This window comes from Fomitiporia mediterranea, assembly GCF_000271605.1.
Source record: "Fomitiporia mediterranea MF3/22 unplaced genomic scaffold FOMMEscaffold_7, whole genome shotgun sequence".
Taxonomy (NCBI): Eukaryota; Fungi; Basidiomycota; class Agaricomycetes; order Hymenochaetales; family Hymenochaetaceae; genus Fomitiporia; species Fomitiporia mediterranea.
The window spans coordinates 241,749-267,639 of NW_006760392.1; the positions used below are offsets into that span (position 1 = coordinate 241,749).

General features: G+C 43.2%; 8 protein-coding genes across 8 annotated transcripts; 4 read left to right on the forward strand and 4 right to left on the reverse strand.

The window, feature by feature from the left end:
• Positions 1-4,230: 4,230 nt before the first annotated feature.
• On the forward strand, positions 4,231-4,596 carry FOMMEDRAFT_156976 (uncharacterized protein; the record flags this gene model as incomplete). The annotated part of the gene is made up of 2 exons (XM_007267203.1): positions 4,231-4,321; positions 4,382-4,596. 2 exons carry the CDS (start codon positions 4,231-4,233, stop codon positions 4,594-4,596), a joined length of 306 nt encoding a protein of 101 aa, XP_007267265.1.
• A 1,382-nt stretch (positions 4,597-5,978) lies between these two features.
• On the reverse strand, positions 5,979-6,408 carry FOMMEDRAFT_88233 (uncharacterized protein; the record flags this gene model as incomplete). Its single annotated transcript, XM_007267204.1, has 2 exons — positions 5,979-6,274; positions 6,336-6,408. 2 exons carry the CDS (start codon positions 6,406-6,408, stop codon positions 5,979-5,981), a joined length of 369 nt encoding a protein of 122 aa, XP_007267266.1.
• Positions 6,409-7,428: 1,020 nt separating this feature from the next.
• FOMMEDRAFT_156978 (ribosomal protein L31e) lies at positions 7,429-8,180 on the forward strand (the record flags this gene model as incomplete). Its single annotated transcript, XM_007267205.1, has 5 exons — positions 7,429-7,527; positions 7,580-7,597; positions 7,666-7,912; positions 8,019-8,095; positions 8,148-8,180. 5 exons carry the CDS (start codon positions 7,429-7,431, stop codon positions 8,178-8,180), a joined length of 474 nt encoding a protein of 157 aa, XP_007267267.1.
• Positions 8,181-9,046: 866 nt separating this feature from the next.
• FOMMEDRAFT_32991 (60s ribosomal protein l34-b) lies at positions 9,047-9,534 on the reverse strand (the record flags this gene model as incomplete). Its single annotated transcript, XM_007267206.1, has 3 exons — positions 9,047-9,119; positions 9,192-9,295; positions 9,376-9,534. Coding segments are annotated over 3 exons (336 nt in total), but the record flags the coding sequence as incomplete, so codon positions are not given.
• Positions 9,535-9,863: 329 nt separating this feature from the next.
• FOMMEDRAFT_123902 (capsular associated protein) lies at positions 9,864-11,662 on the forward strand. The gene is made up of 2 exons (XM_007267207.1): positions 9,864-10,753; positions 10,812-11,662. Exons 1-2 carry the CDS (start codon positions 9,881-9,883, stop codon positions 11,463-11,465), a joined length of 1,527 nt encoding a protein of 508 aa, XP_007267269.1. The 5' UTR covers positions 9,864-9,880; the 3' UTR covers positions 11,466-11,662.
• A 226-nt stretch (positions 11,663-11,888) lies between these two features.
• Positions 11,889-13,789, reverse strand: FOMMEDRAFT_87024 (uncharacterized protein; the record flags this gene model as incomplete). The annotated part of the gene is made up of 8 exons (XM_007267208.1): positions 11,889-12,009; positions 12,105-12,214; positions 12,276-12,494; positions 12,562-12,762; positions 12,827-13,123; positions 13,179-13,313; positions 13,387-13,670; positions 13,726-13,789. The coding sequence occupies 8 exons, from the start codon at positions 13,787-13,789 to the stop codon at positions 11,889-11,891; spliced, it is 1,431 nt and encodes a 476-aa protein (XP_007267270.1).
• Positions 13,790-13,948: 159 nt separating this feature from the next.
• FOMMEDRAFT_108836 (glycoside hydrolase family 5 protein) lies at positions 13,949-17,147 on the reverse strand. Its single transcript, XM_007267209.1, has 13 exons — positions 17,035-17,147; positions 16,813-16,973; positions 16,613-16,740; positions 16,516-16,558; positions 16,027-16,459; positions 15,878-15,965; positions 15,565-15,827; positions 15,376-15,486; positions 15,262-15,323; positions 15,137-15,206; positions 14,923-15,074; positions 14,777-14,872; positions 13,949-14,722 (listed from the first exon to the last, which is right to left on the reverse strand). Exons 1-13 carry the CDS (start codon positions 17,092-17,094, stop codon positions 14,116-14,118), a joined length of 2,274 nt encoding a protein of 757 aa, XP_007267271.1. The 5' UTR covers positions 17,095-17,147; the 3' UTR covers positions 13,949-14,115.
• A 2,193-nt stretch (positions 17,148-19,340) lies between these two features.
• FOMMEDRAFT_141100 (phosphoglycerate mutase-like protein) lies at positions 19,341-21,716 on the forward strand (the record flags this gene model as incomplete). The annotated part of the gene is made up of 11 exons (XM_007267210.1): positions 19,341-19,551; positions 19,605-19,835; positions 19,899-20,026; positions 20,097-20,137; positions 20,194-20,301; positions 20,354-20,630; positions 20,691-20,766; positions 20,822-21,034; positions 21,090-21,163; positions 21,218-21,559; positions 21,611-21,716. 10 exons carry the CDS (start codon positions 19,341-19,343, stop codon positions 21,521-21,523), a joined length of 1,665 nt encoding a protein of 554 aa, XP_007267272.1. The 3' UTR covers positions 21,524-21,559; positions 21,611-21,716.
• Positions 21,717-25,891: the final 4,175 nt, after the last annotated feature.

A 25,891-nucleotide genomic window follows, 5' to 3' on the forward strand; every position in this document is an offset into this window, starting at 1 on the left:
GATTTTATTAATTGTGCCAAGTTTTATAGCCTTTACTTTCATTGTCTAATCCTATCCAACAAGCAATGATACCTTACTGTTGTATTTTTGTAGGATTTTCATTGTGAATGATAATATATTGACTAAATTCATATATATTATCAATTGTTCTGTGTGTTCTGTAATGTTTGTAATGTGGGGTATTATAATTTAAAGTAGCACACAGTGTTCTATTATAAATATAGGTAATATGAATTGCTGCTTCAGCCTATAATATAAACAGTAATTCAGTAGATGTTAGATATGCTCTTACACCTCTAAATATAGTTTTATGAGTTTGTTCTGCTGTTCTGTTCTGTTACAGAGTATGATGTACTGTTAGTCTTTGTTTTGTTCCTTGTGAATCTAAATATTGTTGGAAATCTTTACTAAGGAATACAGTATTGTTATCACTTTGTAAAAGCTTTATTTTAACTCTGTACTGTGTAAATATTTTGGTTGTCCATTGTATGTATTATATATATGCATTGGATTTTGTTTATAGTTTGAGCATTATGCACCAACAAGTAGAATTGTCTACAATTGTTAATAAGTAGTGTATGTTCTTATATGTGTGTGGTTCAATAGGACCAATGATATCAATATGAATAAGATCTCCAAATTGATTTGCAAGAGGAGATTGATGTAGTTTTAGTATTAGTGTATGTTCAATATTTGCTTTTATACATTCAATACATTCTTTTTCTTTGTAGTTCATTATTTTAGTTGATAGTACACTTGGTTGTGTCTTTAATAATTGTTTAATATAATTGTAACTTATATGTCTGAGGCATTTATGTATATCATAAATAGATAGTTGTTCATTGTTTTTAATAAATGATTATTGTACAAAATATACAAGTTATTTCTCAATTGTATATGTCCAATGTATTTGTTACATAGTAATGTTATAGTACAATTATTGTTTGTAAACATAAAAGAATAACCTTCCCTACATAGTAGTGCTTGACTTATGAGGGAAAAGTTCATTTGTGGATAGTAATAGACGTTTTGTAATGTTATGATACTTTTTTCTTGTATATTCTTTGGGATTTCGATACACATAGATCCAGCTCAATTAAGAGTCATTGTTGATCTATTTGCAATAGTTACAATTGTAGGAGTTATGTTGTGTACATCTGTTAATCAAAATAGATAAGGAGTAGCATGTATTAATGTACCAGAATTGAGTAAATCCATTGTTTGTGTATAGGATTTCTTGTTAGCTATGATTGTATTTGTAAATACATTGGTACATACCCAGGAAGTGTATTGTTCGAATTGTTTGTCCTAGTTGCTTGGAATAAGAGTGTAGGTGTTATTGTTCATTTCAACATTGCCTTCCTTTAATTCAACATTGTTTTTGTTTGGGTTTTCAATAATAAATGTGTTTGTTGTGTTTTCCACAGTTTGTTTTGTTTTATACACAATGTTAGCCTAATGTTTAGTGTGTGCAAGCTTTGTAGCTTTAGTAGGAGGTTTACAGTATTCCTTAGAGAAATGTCCTGTTTTTCTACAATTGAAACATTTTGCTTTTGTCAGATTGAACAGATTTGGCAGATTGAATTTCCTCTACTTATTAGCTTTATACATTGTATTAGTGTGTACATTATTCTTTGTCTGATCATTAGAATCTTGTACTTGTTTAACACAGTAATTGTTATAGGCATTCTGTAATACAAGGATTAGTTGTTTCAGTTCAACTTTCTTATGTTCATTGACTGGTTTGCCTTTGTTTTGGGCATTAGTAGATTGTATTATTGTATTTACTATGTGTGTATATTGCTCAGGAGTGGCAAGCAATATTGCTGCTTTGTATGTAGAGTTGTGTGGTGGATCACTGTTAGTAGACAGAGTTGTGTATGCTTCCTCAAGTCTATCTAATGTATGTCTAAAATGTTTTACATAGTCTCTACAAATAAACAGTGCCAATTTGTTGATAGCCTTTTTATGTGCTGTCTGAGGGTTAAAGCATTCTTCAAGCACTTTCATTAACTGAGGGATAGACATATCAAAGTGTATATAGTTTGCCAATATTGTGTTAGTAATGTTATTAACTATGCATGTATGAATGGTCTTAGCCATCTCCCTCTCAGCTTTGTTCTACAGTTCATCCTTTAGTAAGTGTTTGAAGTATGTAGCTGCAACACTAGAAACAATACAGTAGTGCCACATCTTGTAGTTTGCTTTGGTCTTAAGCATTGTAATGTTTTGACCAAAGTATTTAGGTACATCAGCTGGTTTACAGTGTGTATCTGTATGTAGGGGAACCATGATGCAAATGTGTGCAAATGTATGCAAGTAAAGAGTTAAGAGTGTACAGTGGATGTGTGTATACAGGGAGCACAAGGCTCATAACCTGTTAAGAGGGAAAACTTAAGGGGGGCACACATAGACAAGGGGTGAGGTGACAATTGACTGCTCAGTGTCTCTTGTCCTTATATTGTATGTATTCTAACTAAGACATTATGAAGTCATTGTCTCATGGTTTGTCTGTTGATGAACTAATCATCTCATAATAGAATCACATCCTGAATCCACAGGTCTGACCACCCCTATTGCCTGTTATTAACCCAGATTCAGAGAATAGCAAAGGTCAAGCTCATGAGAGGTAGTAAATACAGTTGTGCATCTTGAGCAATATGTGCACTAGCAGTACCAGAACCACAGTGAGATGTGAGACATAAAATCAAGACAGAACTATTGAGCATAGAGTGGGTATATGCAGCATTGCTCATTTTGGCAATACCTTTCTGCTTTGATCTAGACCATCTCCCTAATTGAGTGATCTATTTGATCCTTCCAGTCACTGCTTGCACAGCCTGAGCCTCCAAGTCAGTCTTCTAGATTAATTACAAGTGCTATTAGTAGTACAATAGCATCTTGTAACTATAATAGAAAATCTCATAAGGAATACAGTAATAAGGAATAAATGTATTAAGGAATAGAAATTAACTGTAACAAATCTCATTATTGCCAACTATTTTCAATCTCTTATGGAATGAATCTATAAAGGAATAGAAATTCAGTGAAACAATTGTATTCATTATAAGATTGTCTACTGTACTTGATAAAGACTAATTACAGGTTACAAGCCTAGTTGTTAACTAGTCAGGCTGAATATGATCTGCAAAGTTCCTGGACATTTATGTACACAAAGGGTGGATGTCAGCAAGGCTACAACCCTCCCTCAGACTTTGTTTTGATTCATTTCACTCTAATTACATTGACTTTACCCAGCACATCCTTCTACCACTTGTAGAATTGTCTGTGCCACCCAGCAATAAGAACACTCTGAGGTTTTTTTGAGACCAGATAGTTCAACAAGCATCTTGAAAAAGAAGATCAAAAAGTAATTCACTAACCAACACAGTTCGAGTCGTCTAATGAAGAGGTGATCCGAGGAAGAACAGTGTCAATACTGTTCAGAACAGCATTCCTATATCACTTTATGATGTTGCCAGCACTGGTAGGTTAAGACTGTGGCCACTCATCAGAAAATAAGGACAGGTTTGAGATCCGTTGACTTAACAGCATATAGAACTCAACTTCTGGCCTCAGAAGGATTCTGGCCACGTAGTCCACAACGTGAACGTAGACGTCTATAACTCGGTATCTATGCAAGCCATCAGCACCTTTTCAACGTTGCTCGCGTTCGAAATCACCTTGTCTAGGCAGAAAGTGTTGCAGAGGATCCTCAAGAATTAGTTAAAGGAAGACGGCTGTCCAGAGTCCAGACCCAAAATTGACGGAGAAGACGGAGAAGGTCATACGAGCACGTGGCATACTCGACCTGAGTCACCTAACACAACAGAACATCTACAGTAGATCTACACATTCAAAATCGGCCACTTAGGAAATGAACCATTTACCGACCGGATTTGGCTCAGGATGGAGACGGTATGGTTAAAAACATCCTTGCGACTTGTCCTAAATTTTTGTTCAGCCGGTTGTAATGACACTTCACATACGTGAAAGGTTCTCGGATAGACAACTTACTGTCTGACACAAAGGTTTACAGTCGAAGCACTGATCTCTGGTTCAACCTGTCGTGATTAGCAGAAGTAGTATGACTGAACCACAAAATTTGTACATACGCATACGTTAAACTAGCTATCCATGATTATCCCAACTTGCAGGTGTTTACTGGTATAAAAGGCGTGACTCTTGTCCCCCCAGTCCCTCAGCTCAGCAAACACAAACACAAGCAAAATGCGTCTTGATATTGCACTCATCTTCGCTGGCATCGCCGTTTCTTCTGCTTCTGCCTCACTCTCCGATAGGCAGCTGCCGCAGCTCCCTTGTTAGTCTACTAATTACCTTCATTTCATTCGTACACACTTAGTCTCTAACTCTACAACAGTCCCGGCATGCGGGACGGATTGTTACATAGATTCCGTCGCGGGACTCGACTGCGGTCCAAGTCTTGACTTGTGTATATGCGATTACAACGGAGCATTGGATACTTTCACTTCTTGCGTCAGAGATGCATGCCCCCCAAATTTGGCTCTAGAATGCTTGGAAATTGTAGACCAAGCGTGCAAAGAGGCTATCGACTTTTCGCTCCCTGCAGAATGAGTGCTCTCGGCACTGATTTCATGTCTGTATGTGCTTTGGCTTGGTTTCCCTGCGGACCGACTTGGCGTTGCTTACATGCAGACCTCTCCAGGAATATCTTGTTATTGGATCTCCTGCTCTCCGCCGAAGTATCCGCTCAAATCTATTCGGTCGGAGTTCCATGGTGTAGTTGGGGGTCGTATGTTTAATCTGCCGGCTTATTGATGCGTTGTACATACGCTGATGATCTGTCCAAGTTTGCGTGATCCACTCACCGCCTATTGCTGAGTTAGCGCTCTACACCTTCCGAACACTGATCCCCGATCGAGCAACAAGTCTTCGATGATCCCAACTCGTGATACCCGCTCACTGCTGTTCGATTAGCATCCAGTGATCGATGTTCAGTCGCCATTCAGTAGTGAAGCATTCGCAATTTATTTGTTGCGGAACTTTTGGGCGCCGATCATTCAATTGAGTTTCATACAGTCCTCGAGCTCCGCGGGTGTTTACAAAGTGGGTCGATTGATCTGGTTATTCTTGTCAGTTATTCTGTCAGGTTGCAATCATCTTGGTGAGATACAGCCTTTCTGCATCCGAGGCGGTGGAAGGAAGAATCACCGTGTCCCCCGATAACGAGGTCAGAGTTCAGTCTAGGTGTTCAACGGCCAACGCTTCTCGTCTCATCTAAAATTGAAATGATGAAAGATTGAACCTCCGGTGAACTAAAACTCTCCTTAGCCGCAGTTATCTTGGTACTTGAGCTTGGTACTTGAGCTTCTATCTTGTAAACTCCCATGCTTGGCCTTCGTAAGGCATGGAAGCGTCCATGGCGCATCTCTCAGCTGGTCGCGTGTACAGCATACCGGAATGAGACTATTCCTCGCAGTGTGAACTGAGATAGGATTCTAGAAAGCGAATTCCATCACATTCGAATAGAACCCCAGCATCCAACGCGCAGGTGAGCAGAAAGTTCATGGTTGACAAATACAAAACAACAACAGAAGAATAATCTTAGCAAGATCTTCAGTAAACAAAAGAAGAGGAAAAGCAATAATTAAAGCACGAAAGGATAATAAGAAGAGAATAAAGAGAGGATTGGGGAAGAGGGACGATCTGAGCCATATGGATTCCACACTTCGATGTCGGACTCGGCGATTTCTCTAGGCTTGTCCCTGTGCGAAGCATTTTCAGTCCTGTAGGGTGTTTCTCCGAATTCCGGTATCGTACGGTGGAGTTTAGAGTGCGAAGGCGGCGAGACCAAGTGCAGCTGCGGCAACCACCGGGATGCCAGTCGCTTTTGCCGCTGAGCTCGACGAACTATGGCGTGAGAAAGAATCGATCAGGGGAAAACGCGGATCATGTCACTGTCAGATATCGCGTCTCCGAAACTGTATAAGGCACACTCACGGAGTAGACGCGCTGTTGCTACCAGTGGAGGTCGCGCTATTGCTGCCAGAGCCAGAGGGGTTAGCGCTGGTCTGCGTAGCGGAGGCACTTCCAGGCGCGGTGAGCGTAACACCGACCGAGGCGCACGACTGTTGCGCAAAGGCCTCTGCAGCGGCAAGGTCACTACCCGAGCAGGTGCTCTCAATGCATGTAGTTGTGCTCTGTATGAACTGCTGGTTCGTGCACAGGCATTGGTTGTCCGTCGCTGAGCAGCCTCCGAGGTCGGCATTGCCAATGCACGTCAAAGCGCACTCTGCGTTGGGTCGGAGGTTTATCAATTAAAGATGCATTATGGAACGAGATGAGAAACGTACGCGGTACGTTTTGTCGCGAGACGAGGAAGGCGGAGGCCACGCCGGCGAAGAGTAGAGTGATGGTGAAGCGCATTTTGAGCGTCGTGTTCGTGTAGGTAGGAAGAAGAGTTGGTTGGAGTGCTGGACGGCAATGACAGCGCAGGCAACGACAGGGGAACAAAGAGTGAAAACGAGGTAAGAGGACCCGAGGAAACCGAAGGGACGGTCAGCGCAGAGGGAACGGGGTGCTCCCGTCCGTCGCAACAGGTGCGTAAGTTTTATACTCTTCGCTTTAGAGTTTCCCCTTTCGCATTAGAACCGATATAGATTTGTATGATCGTGTACGGCAGTGGTCATCAGTCATTCAACACCAGTAGGTCCCTGGATTCCATACTTTGGCATCTCATTTCAATCAACCATCACCCGAAACGAAGACGAAGCATCAGAAGCAAATTACTCGAAGCACCGTGCGTGTCTAGGCATCTGATGCATTAAAATGTTCAAGAGCATCACATCAGCGAATTGAGGCAGAATAACGACTACCTTACCTTGCCCCTGTTCTGCTCAACTGTTGTCATATACTGTAACTCTGATACACGACACGCGCATGTAAGGAACCAGTGTGCGATGAAAGGCGATGAAAGGCGATGCTATGTACGGTAGTGAGACTCAGAACAAGGCAATCCCCAGGGTCAAAATACAATATGCTTCCGCACTTCTGCCCGAGCCAGAATACAAAGAGATGCATATGTGATTGGTGTCTTCTAAAGGTAACACCACATTTGGACAGTAAACCTCCCACCGATCCCGTTCCTTACAGTTATACCGTTTCCACACATTTAACCATCTCTCTTTCCGCGAATCTGACCAGACGTTCCTTGGCTTATCGACAAAGGTACTTGCGGGCTTCTCAAGAATATTTCGCTCAAGTGCCCCTTTCGTAATGGTCAATTGAAAAGAAAACAAGGTTGAAAATCTTTCCCCGTTCTGTCTGATCCGGCAGATCCGGATATTTCGGGGTTCAAGTCCTTCCGGCACGTGGCCGCGTTAATCAGTTTGCTTTCTACTAAGTATTAAGTAAGTAAGATTGTTTAGGTAACTACATCATGTGATTATGCTATACAGTTCCAGTTCTCACAGTCTCAACGCTACCCGTGGAATTTGGACACACTGTACACGACCGACGACCGACGACGTGAAGACTACACAGATGGTACGTTTAATGTCCTTCAGCATGCCTTTCAATAGCTCACGTCGCGCCTTAGGCTCCAGCAACCAAAAAGGTGATTCTATCGCTTATTAGCAAACAGGCAAAACGACTGAATGAGATGCTCCGTCCAATTCTTATCAGACCAGCGGCAAGGGCAAACGCTCCGCCCTCCAAGATGTCGTCACACGCGAATATACGATCCACCTGCACAAATGCGTTCACGGTCGCTCGTTCAAGAAACGTGCACCGTGGGCTGTGAAGAGCGTCGTCCAGTTTGCGCAAAAGGCGATGGGGACACGCGATGTACGGGTTGACCCGAAGTTGAACCAGCAGCTGTGGTCTCAGGGAATTAAGAACGTCCCACACAGGATTCGGGTACGACTTGAACGTGAGTGTTGATATATCCCCTTCTCTACCTTTCAATCGGAAAACTAGATGGAGGAGTTGTCGATTCGGGATTTGGATTGTGGTATAACATGCACTTCTTTGTACAGGTAAACGCAATGATGACGAGGACGCGAAGGAAAAGCTCTATACCTACGCATCATATGTACCAGTTATCTCTTTCAAGGTGCGTGCCACGCCGTCATCGATTCATTACTGTACTTATAATATACATTCAGGGGCTCGAAACCACAGTCGTAGATGCCGAGTAAAAAGTAAAAGCTTTCTTTTACATACCTCCATGGCTCCTTCTGTCATTCTCATTTCTTCCTACCCATGTCGTTGCCATACTCGGATGTTGGGAAACTCGCACGGCGTGATTAATCTAGCCAGGCTACGCGTTTTTCTCAAATCCATTATCTCTTATATGCCCTCCCCGAAACATGTATGGTTTATGCGGTGCCATTGCTTCAATGCATCATAGTCAAAATATTCTTCGTTGCTCGTGGACTGGCCCTAATGGCCTTATGTGAAGATAACCGGACTGTTCAGGATCTGAAAAGTCTGGAATCCACTTCTCGACTCAAGTTAGCAACACAAACATGTCAGCGTTGAGCTTATCTGGAGCTTATCTTTCACATTGTGCCATTAATACCATGAAAAGGTTCAACTGTTTTGTGACCAGTATGACCAGTATGACCAGTATGACCCCTAAGGTACCAATACTAGTTCTCAGCGCCACCCGAATTAGAGAAAACAATGCCTTCAATGAATAGTGCTCCTGGAACATGCGCATAGTTGCAATAAGGATTTTGACATGCAATTCTTTGTTACGCCTGGCAAGCTTGGAATCGTCGTTGTAGACACAACTCACCAATACTCTGACTCAATATATATGGAAGAAATTGTTTGCACGAGTGAACCAGCGAAAAACCTATTGACTGCAGGAGTTCCGATTGCCTTAATCTCATTATTTTGGTACATACAGAATTGCATAGCGACCTCATCGGTCCCATAGATTTTGTAGTTGCAAGTCTACCTACATAACAGCAAACATGCAGTGGAAGAGATGTGTATAGGAAAGCGGAAAGACATGGACAATGAGGGTCATACAAAACGACTACGTTTACTTGCGACCGGCAGGTTTCTGTTGTTGCTTGATGACCTTCTTTACGATCTTTGCTTCTTCTACAAGGAACGCACGCATGATACTACAAATGCATTACGAAATCAACCAGAGATTGGGAAACAGAGACACGAGAGAGGAGAGGATAACGACATACCGAGACTTGACACAGTCACCGCATCGCGAACCGCCATAAGCACGACGAACGGTCTTCACACGCTTCGACACAGTTGCATATTTACGTGGACGGAGGGCAGGGATCTATCCATAACGACACCATTCCACCCGTAAGAACGTTTTATCAGTAAAATAAGCATACGGAGAGGCTGAGTAGGACATACACCAGGCAACGCAATTCCACAGTCGCCACACTTGGGAGCGGTACCGGGCTTCTTGAGATGGTGGTAGACGAGCTTTCCACCGGGAGTTTTGACGATGCGTCGGCGGTTGGAAGTGGTGTTGTAGGGCGTGCGCTTGCGGATTGTTACACGTTGGGCCATGGTAGATACTGGATAGAATAGCCCTAGCACATATCGTGAACACCTGTACAAAAGACATACATAATGACGGACTCACCTTTGTCTTGAGGATACTGTTCACCGACGTTCCCGTTACCAACAAAAGTAGAACGGAGAACTTGGCGTGCTACTGCTGTACAGTTTTACTTCTCACGTGCTGTTACCCTAAATAGACAAATACATTATGTCATACTTGTGACCAAGCAGTTTCACGTGCCGTCGATCATTTGCACTTCCTCCTCCGCCGCTCGATTGCCGGTTTTGCTCACGCTCTCTCGTGTTCACCGCCGACCCCGCCATGTCGCTCAAAGGTCGAAGCGCGCCCCCAATGTTCGCGCGCCTGCGAATACCAGGGCCATTGATGCTGGTAATTGGCGTCTGCTTGGGGCTCCTCTATGCTCGGTTGTCCTCCAATGTATCGCAAGAAAAAGAAGTATGGCGAGGTGGACACGCTTCGACGCTACACTCTAGCTTTGGGTCGTTCTCGCGTCAACCAATAGCAATCCCGACATTAAAACAGCGAAAACGTGTCTTGGATCTCCTTACGACCCTTACTCCGCATTATACTCGCGAATGCACGCGCGGTGCACAACCGCTTTACATTGAACAAGCTATGGAACGATACGCACCGCTCATCGGTCACCAAATGCCTTCGAGGAACTCATGGCTAGGAGCACTCGGCCTCAATCCTTTTGACGGTGCAGTTGATGTTGATGCGTATCAACACGTTCCTCGGGACCTTGTCCCGCAGAATCACAAGTACTTCTTCGCCATCAACCTATACAACTCGTTTGATATCATACCGGATTTATTCGCGACTATGTTCCGAGTCGGTTCTATCGTGGGATACCAGAATATCTTCATTTCGATATACGAAAACGGGTCAAACGATCAGACTCAAGCGCTCCTCCGAATTTTCGACGCTCTGATGCATAGCGTCGGCATGCGCGTTATTATCAAGTCAAGTAACAGGAAAAGGGGTATTCATGCACATCGTATCGAATACCTCGCAGAAGTACGCAACGCCGCGATGGCTCCGTTGTATGAACTTCGAGATTCTGAGAGCGAGTACTTCGATACCGTTATTTTCATGAATGATATTTTACCTTGCGTGGACGACCTGCTCGAGTTGATCTGGCAGAGTCGGAGACAGAATGCTGGAGTAACTTGTGCTGCTGACTATATGTATCATGATGAGATTGTGAGCCAATATACCTATGTGTTCATTATTGTGATAACTCTCTAACTTTAATATTTAGCGACAACCCGTATTCTACGATAACTGGGTCGCCCGAGACATTAACGGTACTGCACTCGAAAACACACCATTCGAAGACGTCTTCCACCACCCTTCCTCATCCGAAAGATTCCAACGGCACCTACCCATCCAAGTCCAATCCTGCTGGAACGGAATCGCCGTTCTCGACCCCGAACCACTCTACGCCGCTCCACACGTCCGATTCCGCATGGCTCGCATCCATCAAGGCGAATGCAGTGCCTCCGAATGCTCCTTACTTTGCAACGACTATTGGGCAGCAGGATACGGCCGAATCGTCATGGTCCCACGTGTGAAACTCGCATACGACAATAAAGTCTTCGAGATCGTCCACCCTCCACGTCGGAACCTCTCAGCAATACGAGGATACACTCGTCTCGGTGGTTTACCAGATAACCCACGCTCAGACCCACAAGATCGAAGTTGGTTCGGACCGCATGATAGGTTATTTGTAGAAGAAGAGTCGGACGAGCTGACGTTTGTGCCTGGACCGGAGTATGTTTGGTGTTGGGGTTGGGATGGTGCTGGTGACTTGGACGGACCAGATGTGGATCCGGTTTGGGAGAGTATGCCAAACGCCTCAATAAAGCCTGATGCCGTGAGGGTGCGCCACAACAGGAGCTTCAAGATGCATTAAAGGATGGTATTCGTTTTCGTAGGGACTTTGATGTTTGTTTGTTTTTCGAAAATGTTCTGTTGCGAGTTTGGTAGGCATACTGGGTTCGGTTCGTACGGACAATTGTTGTTTGCATACCACACTACTATTGACTTTGATAGTGGATCTAGATTTTTGTTACGGTAGTACCAACTGTAAATTATTCATAGCATATCTCGACGTATTAGCCTTACATTTTCTTGATCGACTGCGCTTGTTGAGTTTATATCGAATGAAGGAAGACAGGAGGTGAATTCTTTTCGGCACGTTTTTTGACGCCAACCGACAAGACAACCTGGTGCCAAGGTACTGTTTAGCGGCAAGCTTGGTGTTTATACATTTACATTTTTTACTACATGGAGTACAAGTTTCTAGCCAGCATGCTCATGTTCATGAGATCGACTTTTACTGCACCTCAATACTCTCCCCACTCTCCAAATTGAAGGATGGCCCGGCGCTTAATGTCGACGATCCTTGTGCCTGCTTCGGGGCTCTCGGTGGTTTAACAATCAAGTCTGCTTGTTGTCTGGAAGTTAGACGGAATCGAGCGATTAGTTCGACATACCAAATATAATCGCGGGCAGGCAGGAGAAAGGATGTGAGGAAGATGAAACCACGTACAATCTCATACGAAGTAACAATTTCCTATTCATAGCTTGAATCTCCGCACCAGCTCGCGCAGCACGAGCGAAGAGTTCCGCACGTTGGTCAATCACACTTGCTTTTAAAATCTAATGGAAACAAAAACACAAAAAGCCAGTTAGATCAACCATTGCATCAGCCACAACACACCTTATTGCGACTATCCACACGTCCCTTAATGTTCCCGCTCTGAATGAGTCCCACAACGAGCTTCTCGAGCTCGTCTACGGGGATACCGAACGCTACTGACATCTTTTGTAGTTTGACGGATGCGAAGGGTTGGAAGTAGAGTACGAGAGCGCGGTCTCGGATGAGGTTCGTTAGGTCGTGAATGTGTATACTGAGGTGGATGTCAAGGTAATGGCGAGCCTGTCAGGACAGACAATAATCAAAGACTTATGAAATGCTGAAACGCATGTAACTCTGAATGACGCACAGAATACCTCTCGAGAAGTTCAAGCACGTTCCTGAACTTGCTTCCCATATACGCATTTACGAGTTCGCGCACGTATGGCTCATACTCCAAATAGTTCGCAAAAGTTTCGCTATCGAGGAGTTGCGCTGTGATGGCACCACGCGACATCGTAGCAAGAGCACACAGAGTGCCATAGATAGCAATATCTGAGGGAGTGATGATCTAATGTGGAAATTATGTCAGTCTTCGACCGTCCATAATGCACACACTGAGTAACCCAAACAACCTTCCCATTCCAGTCCTCCAAAGACTTTGGAGGTCCTAGCTTTAGGAATGTCACAGCGGCACGTTCATAGTTCCCTTGACCTAGATACGATACAGCGGTGGCGACGTCAAGCTTCGTTTGTATCTTCTCGCGTTCCGCAGACTGAGTCGTGCCACCCGGTTTTCGGTGCAATTGTGTCGGTCCAGAGGGCTGAGAAGTTCCTGAATTGGAAGCCCCTGTGGTAGCAACGTCCAGTGCGGCGTCGGCCTTGTAGACGTATGTTGGAATGTGTGCATAGTTGCGTTGCTCGACAAGGAGCTATAGAAAACAAGTTAATGCAAACAGGTGTAACATAAGGTTCTGGAATACAAACCTCCAGAACGGACAGACACATATCCAGAACATGTTGGCTCGCGGTACAATACTCACGAGACTTCGTGTAATGCTTGAGTGCAGCACCGTCATCACCAGTCGCTCTATAAAAGTTCCCCAGATCCCTATGTGCCATCTATCGAATTGCCCATCAGATTGTATCCCTGGGAGCCTCCTTACTTTAAAGAATGTATGATATAAGAACTCACTCGAATACTCTCCTTAATCATATTACTGGTGTACGTCTTCAACTCCACCTCCAACTTATTCCTCTCACTCGTATTGCTCGCCACCACCTTCTCCAACCAAGCTGCATCCACTTCTTCCCCCTCTGATCCTTCTGGAAGAGATGTATTGTAGAGGTTGAGAGCATTCTGATACAACTGAGGGTCACGCCCTGCTTTAATGCGCTGCACGGCAAGTTGGAACGCCTCCTTGGCGAGAGAGGGACAGAGCTCAAGTATATACAGAAGTCGATATATTGCGGTTCTATCTGCTCACAGTGATATCAGAGAAGTTATGAATTATTCAACTAAGGTTAGACTTACTGTTGTAGCTCGCGTTGTACGCCCCCAGGTCAAACGGGTGCGCCTCATCTACTCGGACGACCATCGGTTTCTTGCCCTCTGCTCTATGTGATGATTCAGCCTGAGCTTGTTGAATGATAGCATCTTCGATGGCGATGTCTGGTATGTCAACATCCATGCTCGTCATTCTGACTTAAATTAAGGATGAAGATGAAGGGAGGATGTGAAGACGGCCACTATTAATAATGAAGGCGCGTATCCACAACGCCACTACTGGTTGCCTAATATGGCAACGTAGACCTTCAGTCCATGTTGGTTGACTATGCTTGAGGCAGCATCTATATACAGGAAATTGAGAGAAAAGAGAGAAATCTCTCAAGCTTCTAGCGATATGTATATATCTATTGAAAATCAAGAAAGATAGAAGTACGCCAAAACCGCAATCCATGCAGCAATACCCGCTGAGATCCACCCACTGAAGTCACTCCAGAACGAATTAACGACAAACTCGTTCTTCAACGGCGGGTCGAGTTCTACAACGATACAGTGTATAGTTCCTGGAGAGTCACTCCGCGCGCGAATGACAAGTGTTTGATGTGCTTCATCATAATGGTACTCGCCGCTCGCCTCCAGCCCTCGGACGATCACTTTCCGTCCGCGTGCTAGCATAGAGGGAAGGAATATCTCGGTCTCATTAGATGTGAGTCTATGACTTGCCACGTTCGTCGGAGGATATATTGAAGTTGAAGACGACGAAGAAGTAGAGGAAGGTATGATCCATTCAAACTCAAAACGTCCAGTATTCATCTCATAATCGAACTTGATCGGTATACCAGCTGTCTTGGCCGGATAAGGTCGCACAACTGCTCGTAAGAGCCGTCCGCCTTCATCTAGACTGGAGGAACTCTGCTCGAGGCCTGGTTTCTGTTGAGCTCGGCTCCGGCTGAACCATGAAAAGTTCTCGCCATTCCAGTAGTCACCATGCTTATCGTCATTATCTGGGTTGTAGTTCCAGAGCCTATTGTGTATTGTAAGCAAAGTCTCATAGAAATATTTCTTGAAAAGTACATACGTGTAGCCAATAAGACTTCGCTCTAAAGCAGTAATCATTGCATCCATCGTCTTTGCTTGCCATACGAAATCATTCGTCCTGAACGCCTCTCCGTGGCTTCGACTGTCTAAGTTACCGTTACACTATTTTGAAAACGTTGAACTCACTTCATGTCCATTGGAACACCGCACTCTCCGATAATGACAGGAACCTCTCCAAGGGCCTTATAGCTCGCTTCGGCTATATTCCTTATCTGCAAAGAAAAGTTCTCGCGTGCACCAGCTTGACCCCAGTAGAACGCTTTCAGAGGGAACATTCCCTGCCAAGATCCTATCAATCAATCCGCAGGACAAAGCGTAAAGAGGATCGAATTAGACGTACTCGCGAGAGTCCCTGTACATTAACAGAAAATTCTCCAAATGCTTTCCTGAACAGCGCATTCAAATCATACCTATCCGATACTAGTAAGGAAAGGACCTCTATAACATCGATTTATTAGTGCCTACCAGTGAGGTGCAAACACCATGTTCGATGGTCGCCACTTAGCGCTCCAGGAAGACGGACAGAACTAGAGTAGTGAATGTGAGTATAGTATTTACGCATAGAACCAATAAGTCTACCTCGTTAGGGATAGGCTCGGTGAAGATCATTTTATCTGCTGACGATACAGCGCGTACCCTTTCTGCCCACTTGAGAAGCACTGGATAGTAAAAATCAGTGTACCAGTCAACCTAAATAGCAGAATACGTATATCAAGAGGTAAATGCATTTCAGCGACTTCAGAGGCAAAGCTCATGACTTTCACTTACCATTTTGTCGGTCATAGGGTGCTTCTCAAAGTAGCTCTCCCTCAGGGCAACGGCTTCTTTCTTGTGCTTATCCCAACCCCAAACGCCATGTATCTCCCATAAACACTTGCCACCCGTCGGGCCATCGGTCCGCCAGACATTGATCTCTTCGGTATTTAGTAGTTCAAAGCTTGTAAGTTTGGTCGGCATGGGAAAGGAACGGGTGTAATGAGGGACATTCTGTGGATGCCCTGCACCGAGAGCAAAGGATTGTAGAGGGGACGCTGCAAGAATATGAGATTCTGTAGGAAGTGTAGTGCAGGAAGAGACTTACGGACGTGTGCCAAGTGCAAGTCAGTGTTGTAATCAAAAGAATGCATTGAAGGTACGTTAATGTATCCTCTATGAGGTTCATTCATCATCTAAAACAGAAAAAAGTAATTAGCTTGTGATGGAAAATGCAGAAATTATTGGGTGGCTGACCTCAAAGCCAATCACACCCTCCAGTCCGCCGACAGCACTCGCCAGTAGCTCCCATGCCTTCAAGTACCTCTCCTGCAAATATTTCTGCACAGGCACACCTTCCACCATCAACTTAGGTGCAAAAACATCTCCAGCCCAGAAGCAAGTCGCTACCGTAGCAGCAGCGAGCTTCTGATATCCGCACGGCCAAAGTCCACGTTCGTCCTCCGTATGCCCACCACCTCGTACGCCCTTTAGCCATGCAGCACCTGCGTCTTCAATCTTATGGATGTCAAACCCAACTGCTGCGACTGTCCATGCGGGAGCTCCCGACCCACCAGTGTATCGTGACCAGACGTCTTGGTGCATCTCGACGAAGGCGACGAGTCCAAACTGAGGAAGAAGTGAAAGAAGCGCCTTAAGATACTCGAGGTATTCACAGTCGTACACTCCTCTAAAGTCGAATAGATCAGTTAAGAAGTTGAACGAATTGTGAACTGAGGGACGCACGGTGCTGTGTGTTCTATGGCTTCCCAGGTTACGATAAATCTGACTATTCCCACATTTAAATTATTTTTCAATCTTGAAGACCAATGGGTAGACTTACTGAAAGTCAACCCCCATCTTCTTAATCTTGCGAAGTGTTCTGGAGCTTCCTCAAGAGAGAACGGTCGACCGACAAACGTGACATGTTCATGCCTGTCCGGAAATATTGCATTGTCATCATTTGTAGGCCTGGACATGACAACAATATCATCACATACTCGTATCAATATCACGAAAGTGTGTATAATGAGATATACTGACGTTTTACACGCTCCAGACAAGTTAACACCACGAAGCCCACACACTCGCCCATATTTGTCAACAAAATGTCTTCCGCTTATCCGCAACCCGCCAGTCGTGCTCTTGCGCCAGTCATGAGCATAAGAAGGTTCTTGAACTTCCGTAGGGGAGTGTGATGCGCTCTGGATAAATTCGCATTAGAACTTAACGCGTAAGAAACAATTGGATAAACGATCGGCATACCGTCAAACGCGACGGGGTGCTACTCGAGCGATCGTCTACAAGTACATAAGACGCGTCCATCTACTCTACCGACTGGTACTCGACGAAAAATGGGCAAGAGAACGACTCCCCTGCTTACTTATGTGCTGATGGTTGTTGTCGTGGGTAACAAACGCGTTTATCACTACGCGTCCTGATGAGCCGGCTATAGCCGAGCCTTCACGCTAACTGGTGTTATTTGTAAAAAGAGAAACATAATCATGTCTTTGCAAACAATGAAACATAGCATGTACAAAAGACGGGAAAGTATAGGAAGCCATAGACATGTGTCGGGTGTATACAGAACTGTAGAGTTGGACAAAAAAATCGAAAATGAAAAAGGTTAAAAATAAAGTATGTACATATGCAAATAAAGGATGGATAATCGACAAATTTGAGACCGTTATCAAGCGCAAAAGATGCCTTTTTCTGGAAAATCGTATATACCTGGAATAGCTACGACGCAACCAGAACGGTCCTGATGCGAATTACAGTTCGTCTGGTCATTTGCCTTCGCACAACAGCGAAGACAAAACCTCTTTGCAGAAGGCTCGACCCTAAAGGAAGATATGGTCCATATTCTGCGTCAGACCAATGTTTTTGATGCTTACTGGCTACTCACTGTTCGATAAAACTGGCTCCGTAACCTCCAACAGTACACTGTGCTCCATTGGGGAAGCGGACGTCAAATTGGCCACCGTCATCTTCAGGTGAAAGAGATATCTTTGACGGGTCAATACAACCAGTCACCTTCACAACTAGTTAATACCGAAAAAAAGTATCTGCATGCGGAGTCGCGGACGCACTTGAATCCAAGAAACATTATCAGGAGCCCTCGTCACTGCAGCCGCAGTAATGAACCCTTCCTTTAGCACCCTCGGGCATCCACCAGCAGTGCAGAACGCAGCTCCATCCGTTTCGGCATCCGAGATGCGCTCTGCAAGTTTGTCAGATTATACATAGAGAAAAAGAACGTGCTTTCGCAATACTTACCTCCTGGGTTCTTCGGAAGCAACAGTGCGAAATCATTCTCATTATTGATAAATACGGTTGTATCGGGAGAAGCACTGCCTGTCGGCGCTGGAGTAGAAGCCGCATTCACAGCTCGTGCTTTCATTGGAGGTCTCTTTGCAATGTTTGCTTGTGACGAGTCCTTGACGTGAGTATTCTCAGTTTTAACGTAGTGTTGCGGGACAGAATAGACACCAGTTGGTAGATGGGATCCTCTCAGACTCGAAGAGTGATGCCTGTGTCCCACAAGAGAGTTTCGCTTGTTCCAGTTATAATATCTTGGGATAGTTCGTCGAGATAACGTTGGTGCCGAGGAAGCTGGAGCAAAGGCAGAAACCGTAGAGTTCATGTTGAAGTCCGTATTTGACAGTTCACGTGGAGGCAATAGGTCCGAAGTCTTGTTTCTTGACATTGAGCCAGCGCCAGAGCGAGACCCATACGAGAAGCCAGAGCTATACTTGTGCGACTGTTTACTTGCTGTATGTGAATGAACGCTTGAGCTGCCACCGTGGTGCATATTACGCCGAGGAGCAACTGCGCATCTGGCACCGAGCACGATGGTACATATAATCAAGACAAGATGAAGCTTCATGAAGAGGCACTACCAGCGAGAATATGCTAGACTTAGAATGAGATTGGGCTAGTGATTGTGGAGATGCAAGGGAGGTGCTGCAGGTAAAACAATCAAGGCGCGTAAAAGGAATCTCGGCTCCGTCCGGTCGGAGTCTGTCGGACTTGACGCGTCACACTTTCTCACTCAGATGCAGTCCCTCACTGTTGCATCTCATGAACGATTATAAGATCAAAATATGCTTGGCTATGCAGGTCTTCTATAAGTCGATTTCGATTATTTCTATGTGTTCTTGACTTCTTTCTCTGCTGCCTAGTCCCCTTCGACTCAACTCGTCGAGAGTTTACCAGAGCATGCCGAGGAGCTTCATTACTACCTGGCATGCTATCGACGCTCCTAGTTCTTACTTGCTATCGGAGATAACTCGCCTGTGGTCCGACCCCGAAAGAAACTGCAGTACAGGCGGAAGGGCTCTTAGCCCGACACACGTTTGATCATGTCTCGCTTCTATCTGGACGAAGCATTCCTCTTCCTCGTGCAGGTACTGTGTTCGTAGTAGATGCTCTCGTCCACCGCTCGGGCAATGTATTCCCCGGCCTTCCGATCCGGCGCGTCGCTTCCGTCTAAGCGATCTTATGACCTGATCACGGTCTTAACCTCAGAATACAAATGACCATTTTCCCTTGTTGTTTCTTATTAGCGGACGATGACTCTCATATTCAATCTACTATTTTCCCTGCTGTTTACTACTATTTCAGCAGCCAGGCTGTCTAAACATACTGCCCTTCAAGCGTCGTCCTTTGTTGGAGCAACTACTAGCGCTGTCTTTCCTGTTCCAAATGCTACAAATGCTGCGTCCGCATTCGACTCTTTCTTTCCTGAGGCATCTGTAGTCGGTTTTGCTGGACCAACTCCTAGTATGTTCTCTGCGCCGTTCTCATGAACTATAACTGATACAAAACCTGCAAAGCTGGTGACGAGGCAGAATTAGTCACGACGGCGACTTCCCTACCAAAAGTTGCGGATGCCTTGCCACTATTAAACCCATCAACATTCGACAACAAATCCTCATTCAATGTGCTTCAATCTCTTGCAAACCTTTCGCCTATGTTCTCTATCGACTCTTTGGGCCTTCCTAAAAGTAGTGCGCTCATACCAGCGGGATGCGACATTACTCAGGTCCATCTACTTTTCCGTCACGGTACGGTGTGGAGATTTCATGCATACGTCATTTAAGCTCAACTAGCATTGTGCCCTTATAAAGGAGCCAGATACCCCACTCTGGGCTCACTCCCTGCTGCATTCGCTACGAAACTACATAATTCGACTATTTCCGGTACCGGGTTCACGGCAAAAGGAAAACTTAAGTTTCTAAATACATGGCCATACAAAGTGAGCCTCCTAATCTCTTCAGAGCTTTTATTCTGACACATGTTTCGATTATACTTGCGCGGTACTAAAGCTTGGGGCTGAGATTTTGACGCCCTTCGGACGCCAACAGCTGTATTATATTTACGTTCTTTTCTAGCCTGGGCTTCTCGGTACTCACTAGGCTTTAGGTTCGATCTCGGCGTTTCATTTCGAGTCAAATATGGCGAGCTTCTCAAGAATTTCACTAGTCTACCTGTCTTCCGTACCACTTCTCAAGAGAGAATGCTTCAATCGGCGTACGTCCTCCTGTCAAGCGATATGTCGACGTGTATTGACAACGAACAATAGGGCGAATTTCGCAGCTGGATTCTTCGGCATTCCGGATTATCAGATGAATTATAGGCAATTGATCACAATTGAAACCAGCGGTTCGAATAACAACACCCTAGCTCCAAATTGTCAGAATAGGAACAATCCTAACATCAGCAGCATTGTACCGATTATGACGAATACCTGGGCCAATATCTATCTTCGAAACGCACTTGCGCGTCTCTCTCGACGACTCGAAGGATTTAACGTCACCATAGATGACTTGCTCGGTATGCAAGAGCTGTGCGCATACGAGGTGAGCCTCCGCTTCTTTATGACAATGTATTGTTAAACTGCCTTTCCCCCGCCTTGTCAGACTATCGCTCTTGGGACGTCCGAATTCTGCGATCTGTTCACTGAAGACGAATGGAAAGGATTCGAATACTTCCTAGGCAAGCTTACCATCTCGCACTTTTATTCGTTACTGATTGGACCACGTATACACAGATCTCAGCTTCTGGTATGCAAATGGACCTGGAAACCCAACTGCCGCAGCATTTGGCATTGGCTATGTCCAAGAACTTACTGCAAGACTGACGAAGACACCGATCTCAATTCATAACACCTCAACTAATGCGACCATCACGGACAGTAACGTTACATTCCCCCTTGACCAGCCAATTTTCGTCGATGTGACCCATGATAACACGATCGCATCTAGTATGGTCGTCTTCGTTGAATACTAAATCCTGAGATATCTAAATATCTCGTGCAGTACTGGTGGCTCTAAATTTCACGTCGTTCGCTGCTAATGGGCCCTTGCCTTCTGATCGTATACCAGAAAACCAGGTACAAACAGTCATCTACTTAATTTATTACAAAGGCACTCATCACAAGAAAAAGACATATATTGTCAGTCAAATCGCGCCATTCGCCTCACAGCTCGTCGGACAAGTTTTGTCTTGTTCCGCGTCCTCGACTCCAAATCAAATTCGATGGCTGCTTAACGATGCTGTCGTTCCCCTCACTGGCGTAAACGGCTGTCCAGAAGATGAGAACGGGCTTTGTCCCCTGGACAGTTTCGTAAGAGCGATGCAGACGCGGCTCGCTGAGGTTAATTTCGCCTTCGACTGTTTCGGTGATTATTCCGTACCACTCCCGGACCTGATCACAGACGGACGACCTCCGATCGATCAGAGACCCGCATGATTCTCGCGACAGTGTACAGATTCTCATCCGTCGACCGTAAGTGCATCCTATTTGCGCTTGATTCGTCCTTAACACAGGGTTTACTAGGACAAAGGATTCCCGTTCCTGTTCCACGAGTTTCTTACTTGTGAACCAAACAAACGCTGTATAGACTCGAAGGATGCGTTCACGACCTGTATTCGAGTATGAAACTATTCACAAAAGGCAACTTTACGACTACAGCTATTACACTTTTTCTAGGATCAGCTAGCTAGTAACCAGCTAAGGCCTGCCTTAGCCGCAAGCTTAATGAAAAATGGATCGCTTCCGATCGTGACATTATACTTCCTGCATGCTTCCGCTAGCCCAGTATCGACTTCCCTCATCACAGTCAATTCATCTTCTCTGTTATCAAATTCGTACCCATTTGACCGATAAACCGGCTCAAATTTCGCCCCTTTCTTTATATTTGCTGCGAGGGAGTGCAGGTTGTAACTTCAGATCGATTTTTTTTTGTGACTATTGAAGGAGTGTACTTACCCATAAATATGGTTTTTCCCTCATTTTGCCAGCTTACATAGAAGTTATTGCTGGTTTGTTCATTCCAAACTAAGTAAAACAATACGAGAACAAGTTTATTTGTGACATGACTCGTGTAAGCTAAACTTACATCTAATGAATTCGCTCGGGGCTTTGGATTAAGCACAAGGTGTGAATTGGAAAACTATCGCCTATCTGATATACTACGTACATTTGTGGTGTGGTGGCTCTTTGAACGTGGAGCTGTTTGATGACGCTGTGCTTAAAGTAAGTATACTGCTGCTTTCGGACTTATCACCATTCCTAGGGCTGTTGCTTCCCTGTTTTTCATGCTTTTGAGCTAAACTTGGATGGGAATGGGAGCTTGAGTCTTGCTTTCCATTAGTCCTTGACATGTGCAGTCCGGCGGTTCTGTAACTTCTCTTGCTAGAGAAGTGGAGGCAAGTATGCGAGTCGCTAATGCGAGCTCTTAAATAAGCAGACTTCAAATAGTGCAATATTATGTGAAGGAAGAGATAAGGGCTCACCTTTGCTGCTGTAGCATGCGCCACGTCAGATAAACCCCTGATGTTAGTGGTCGTATTCGACACGCTGCGTTTTACATCTCATTTACTAGTATAGCACGATGTATCTAGTATATAAGGGCACACATATATGCACATATATCTAAGTGCCATTCCAAACTCCCCATTCTAACAGGTTATGAGCCTTGCTGGCTTGTGAATGGCACCATTGACACGAACGACACTACGAATGCAACCTCTACCTCAGACGTCTACCCCCCCTCCTAGTACTAGTGCTCCACCTACAAACACAATGCCTCTAACGATGGCACAATCTATGTTAACGTTTGAGTCTCCAAAGATTAATGACAATCAACTTGCTACGTTCTTTAAAGACATAGAGAAGCTTACAGGTGTAAAGAACTATAAGATATGGCAACTATACATTACAAATGCACTAGCAGCAATACTTCTCAGTGACCATCTTACAAACAATCCCCCTAGCACAGATGCAGACAGTACACACACAGAGAAACTATTGTATCATTTCATAACAAAGACAATATCAGATACAGTGTATGCTAACATTACAATGCACAAAACAACAAAAGACCTCATGCAGGCACTAGCTGATTGATACAATGCACAAACCATGTTGACTCACACAGTCAATATATCAGTACTGTTCACAGCTAGAGGACATGTTTCACAGTTTGACAAGACACTAGACCAAATAGAACAAGTCTATACACAACTGGTAGCTCACAGTAAAGCACCAGATGATAATACTTACATCTCAGTAATAAATCTCACTACTCCAAGAGAGTACAAGTAGGTTGTAACAATGATTAATAGGCAGAACACACATTACAATAGCCTACCCACAGTTACTACAGCTCAACATCAGGTGTTCACACTAGCAAAATTAATTTACAAATTATACAATGTATTTACTGAGTAGTAAACACAGAACCACTAGAATAAACATAGTACACTAAATAATAATAATAAAATAATAAATAATCACCCTCTATCCCTAGGGCCTACACAAGGTCAAACAAGAGGATGAGGACATGGCAGAGGCAATGTAAAGCCTTACAAGACAACAAAATGTTATAATTGTAACAAATATGGACATATGTCCAAAGAGTGCTGTAGTCCAGTAACAGACACTATAAAGGAAGCACGAAAAAAGCAAACAATGACAATGACAAATGTATCTACATCACAACAAATTACAGCTCAAACAATGAGTGCTACACTTACAGACCTAGTAGCATTTATTGACAAAGTAAACAAAATGCTAACACTAGACACTATAAACAACAAACAAATGCAAGAAATACAAGGGGAACTCATGCTTGACAAATTCCTCAGGGAATATAACCCAAACATATGTATTAATACATGTTCTTATAGAACAACAAAACTTACACATTGTATTAACATACTTGATTCAGGTGCTAATATCCATGCTACACCCTATCTATTTCAATTAACAAACATACAATATATGAACCCTATAAACATTACAATTGTAAACAAAACAATAATTACACTCAGACAAAGTAGAGCAATGATAATTAGAATATAACAAGATACAAACAATGAACACAGAACAAACAAAACAAATGTAAGCAGTATTATGCTACATAATGTATACTATCATCCTAATCTAAACTTCACATTAATCAGTGAAGCATTACTATGTAAAGCAGGACACAAATTAGTAAAAACAAATAATACATGTACTATCTATTCACCTGCAAATAAAAAGATTGGAGAAATACAAGTACACAATAAGTTATATATGATAGTATTGTATCATCATTACCAACAGAACATTAACACAATAACTATAATTGACTTACACAAATGAATGGGTCATATTAACTTTGAGTATTTATGCAAACTCATACAAAATCATTCTGAAATAATACAACAAAAAGTAACAGACAATAAGAACATACAATGCAATGATTGTATGCATGCAAACATACAATGTAATAATATACCTAAAATACAAATGTCTGCAATTTCTAAAACATACAGAGAACATCTACATATTAATATATAGGGTCTAGCACCTATACAAGCATACAGCAAATACAAATACATACTTACAATTGTTGATGATGCTACACAATAGGCAGATATGATACCCATGTATTATAAAAGTGATACATTTACTGAATACATCAAATACACTACAAAATTATTTACACAATATAGTGTAAAAGTAAAAACACTACAAAGTAATAATGATACTGTCTTCCTAAGTAATGACTTTACAGTGTACATAGAAAGTCAAGGAACTATACAATGATTAACAGTACATGATACCCTACAACAAAACAGAGTTGCAGAATGTATGTACAAAACAATATTTAACAGAGTACAAATGTGTCTATTAATGTCTAAACTACCTGTGAAATTATAGGTATATGCTGCACAATACCAAACGTTTATTCATAATCAAACACTATGTACTGTAATAAATTTTGCAATACTATATTACAAACAGTTTAACAAACAATACACTATTGATAACATACAAGAATTCAGAGTATATTGTGTTATACAGAACAAAAATACACATAAACTAGAGCCTAGAGGTAAATACACATGATGGTTAGGTAATGATAACAAAAGTAAAGGCCATATAACATAGCACAATAATAAAATAACAGTCAAACAAAACCTGCAATTCATAGATGTACAATCATCTAGAATTGAAGGGGAGAATAATAATAATAACAATAATAATAACAGAACAAACAGAACTAACAGAACAAATAACAGAACAAACAACAGTAATAATAATACAAACAGAACAAACAGAACAAATAATAATAATAACAATAATAACAGAACGAATGGAACAAATAATAATGATAACAATAATGAGTTACAATGATCAACTTGTGAACAACAAGTAACAAAATGTGCTAGAGGATTAAACTACAACAACAAAATAAATCTAGCAATATATCTAACAGAATTTAATAAACTACTTAATGAAGTATATAATAATCCATTAACATATTACAATACTATAACAAATAACAATAAAGCACAATGGATCAAAGCTATGAATGAAGAAATAACAGCATTACAATTATACAATACATGAGAATATGCATACCCACCAACAGATGCAAATATAATTGGAACAAGATTTGTCTACAAATTAAAACAACTAGCTAACAGTAATATAGACAAATACAAAGCACAACTAGTAATACAGGGTTATGCCCAAAAGGACAGAATAGATTTCTATTCAGACAACCTATTTGCTCTAGTTACAAAATTAACTATAGTACAATTGTTATTAAGCTGGGCAGTG

Coding starts and splice junctions, on each gene's coding strand:
- FOMMEDRAFT_123902 (XM_007267207.1), top strand. CDS start 9,881: ATGTTCGCGCGCCTGCGAATACCAGGGCCATTGATGCTGGTAATTGGC. Junction 10,754..10,811: donor ATATGTATCATGATGAGATT/GTGAGCCAATAT, acceptor TTTAATATTTAG/CGACAACCCGTATTCTACGA.
- FOMMEDRAFT_108836 (XM_007267209.1), bottom strand. CDS start 17,094: ATGGACGCGTCTTATGTACTTGTAGACGATCGCTCGAGTAGCACCCCG. Junction 16,460..16,515: donor GCCATAGAACACACAGCACC/GTGCGTCCCTCA, acceptor ATTCGACTTTAG/AGGAGTGTACGACTGTGAAT. Junction 14,723..14,776: donor CGAAGTCTTATTGGCTACAC/GTATGTACTTTT, acceptor AATACACAATAG/GCTCTGGAACTACAACCCAG.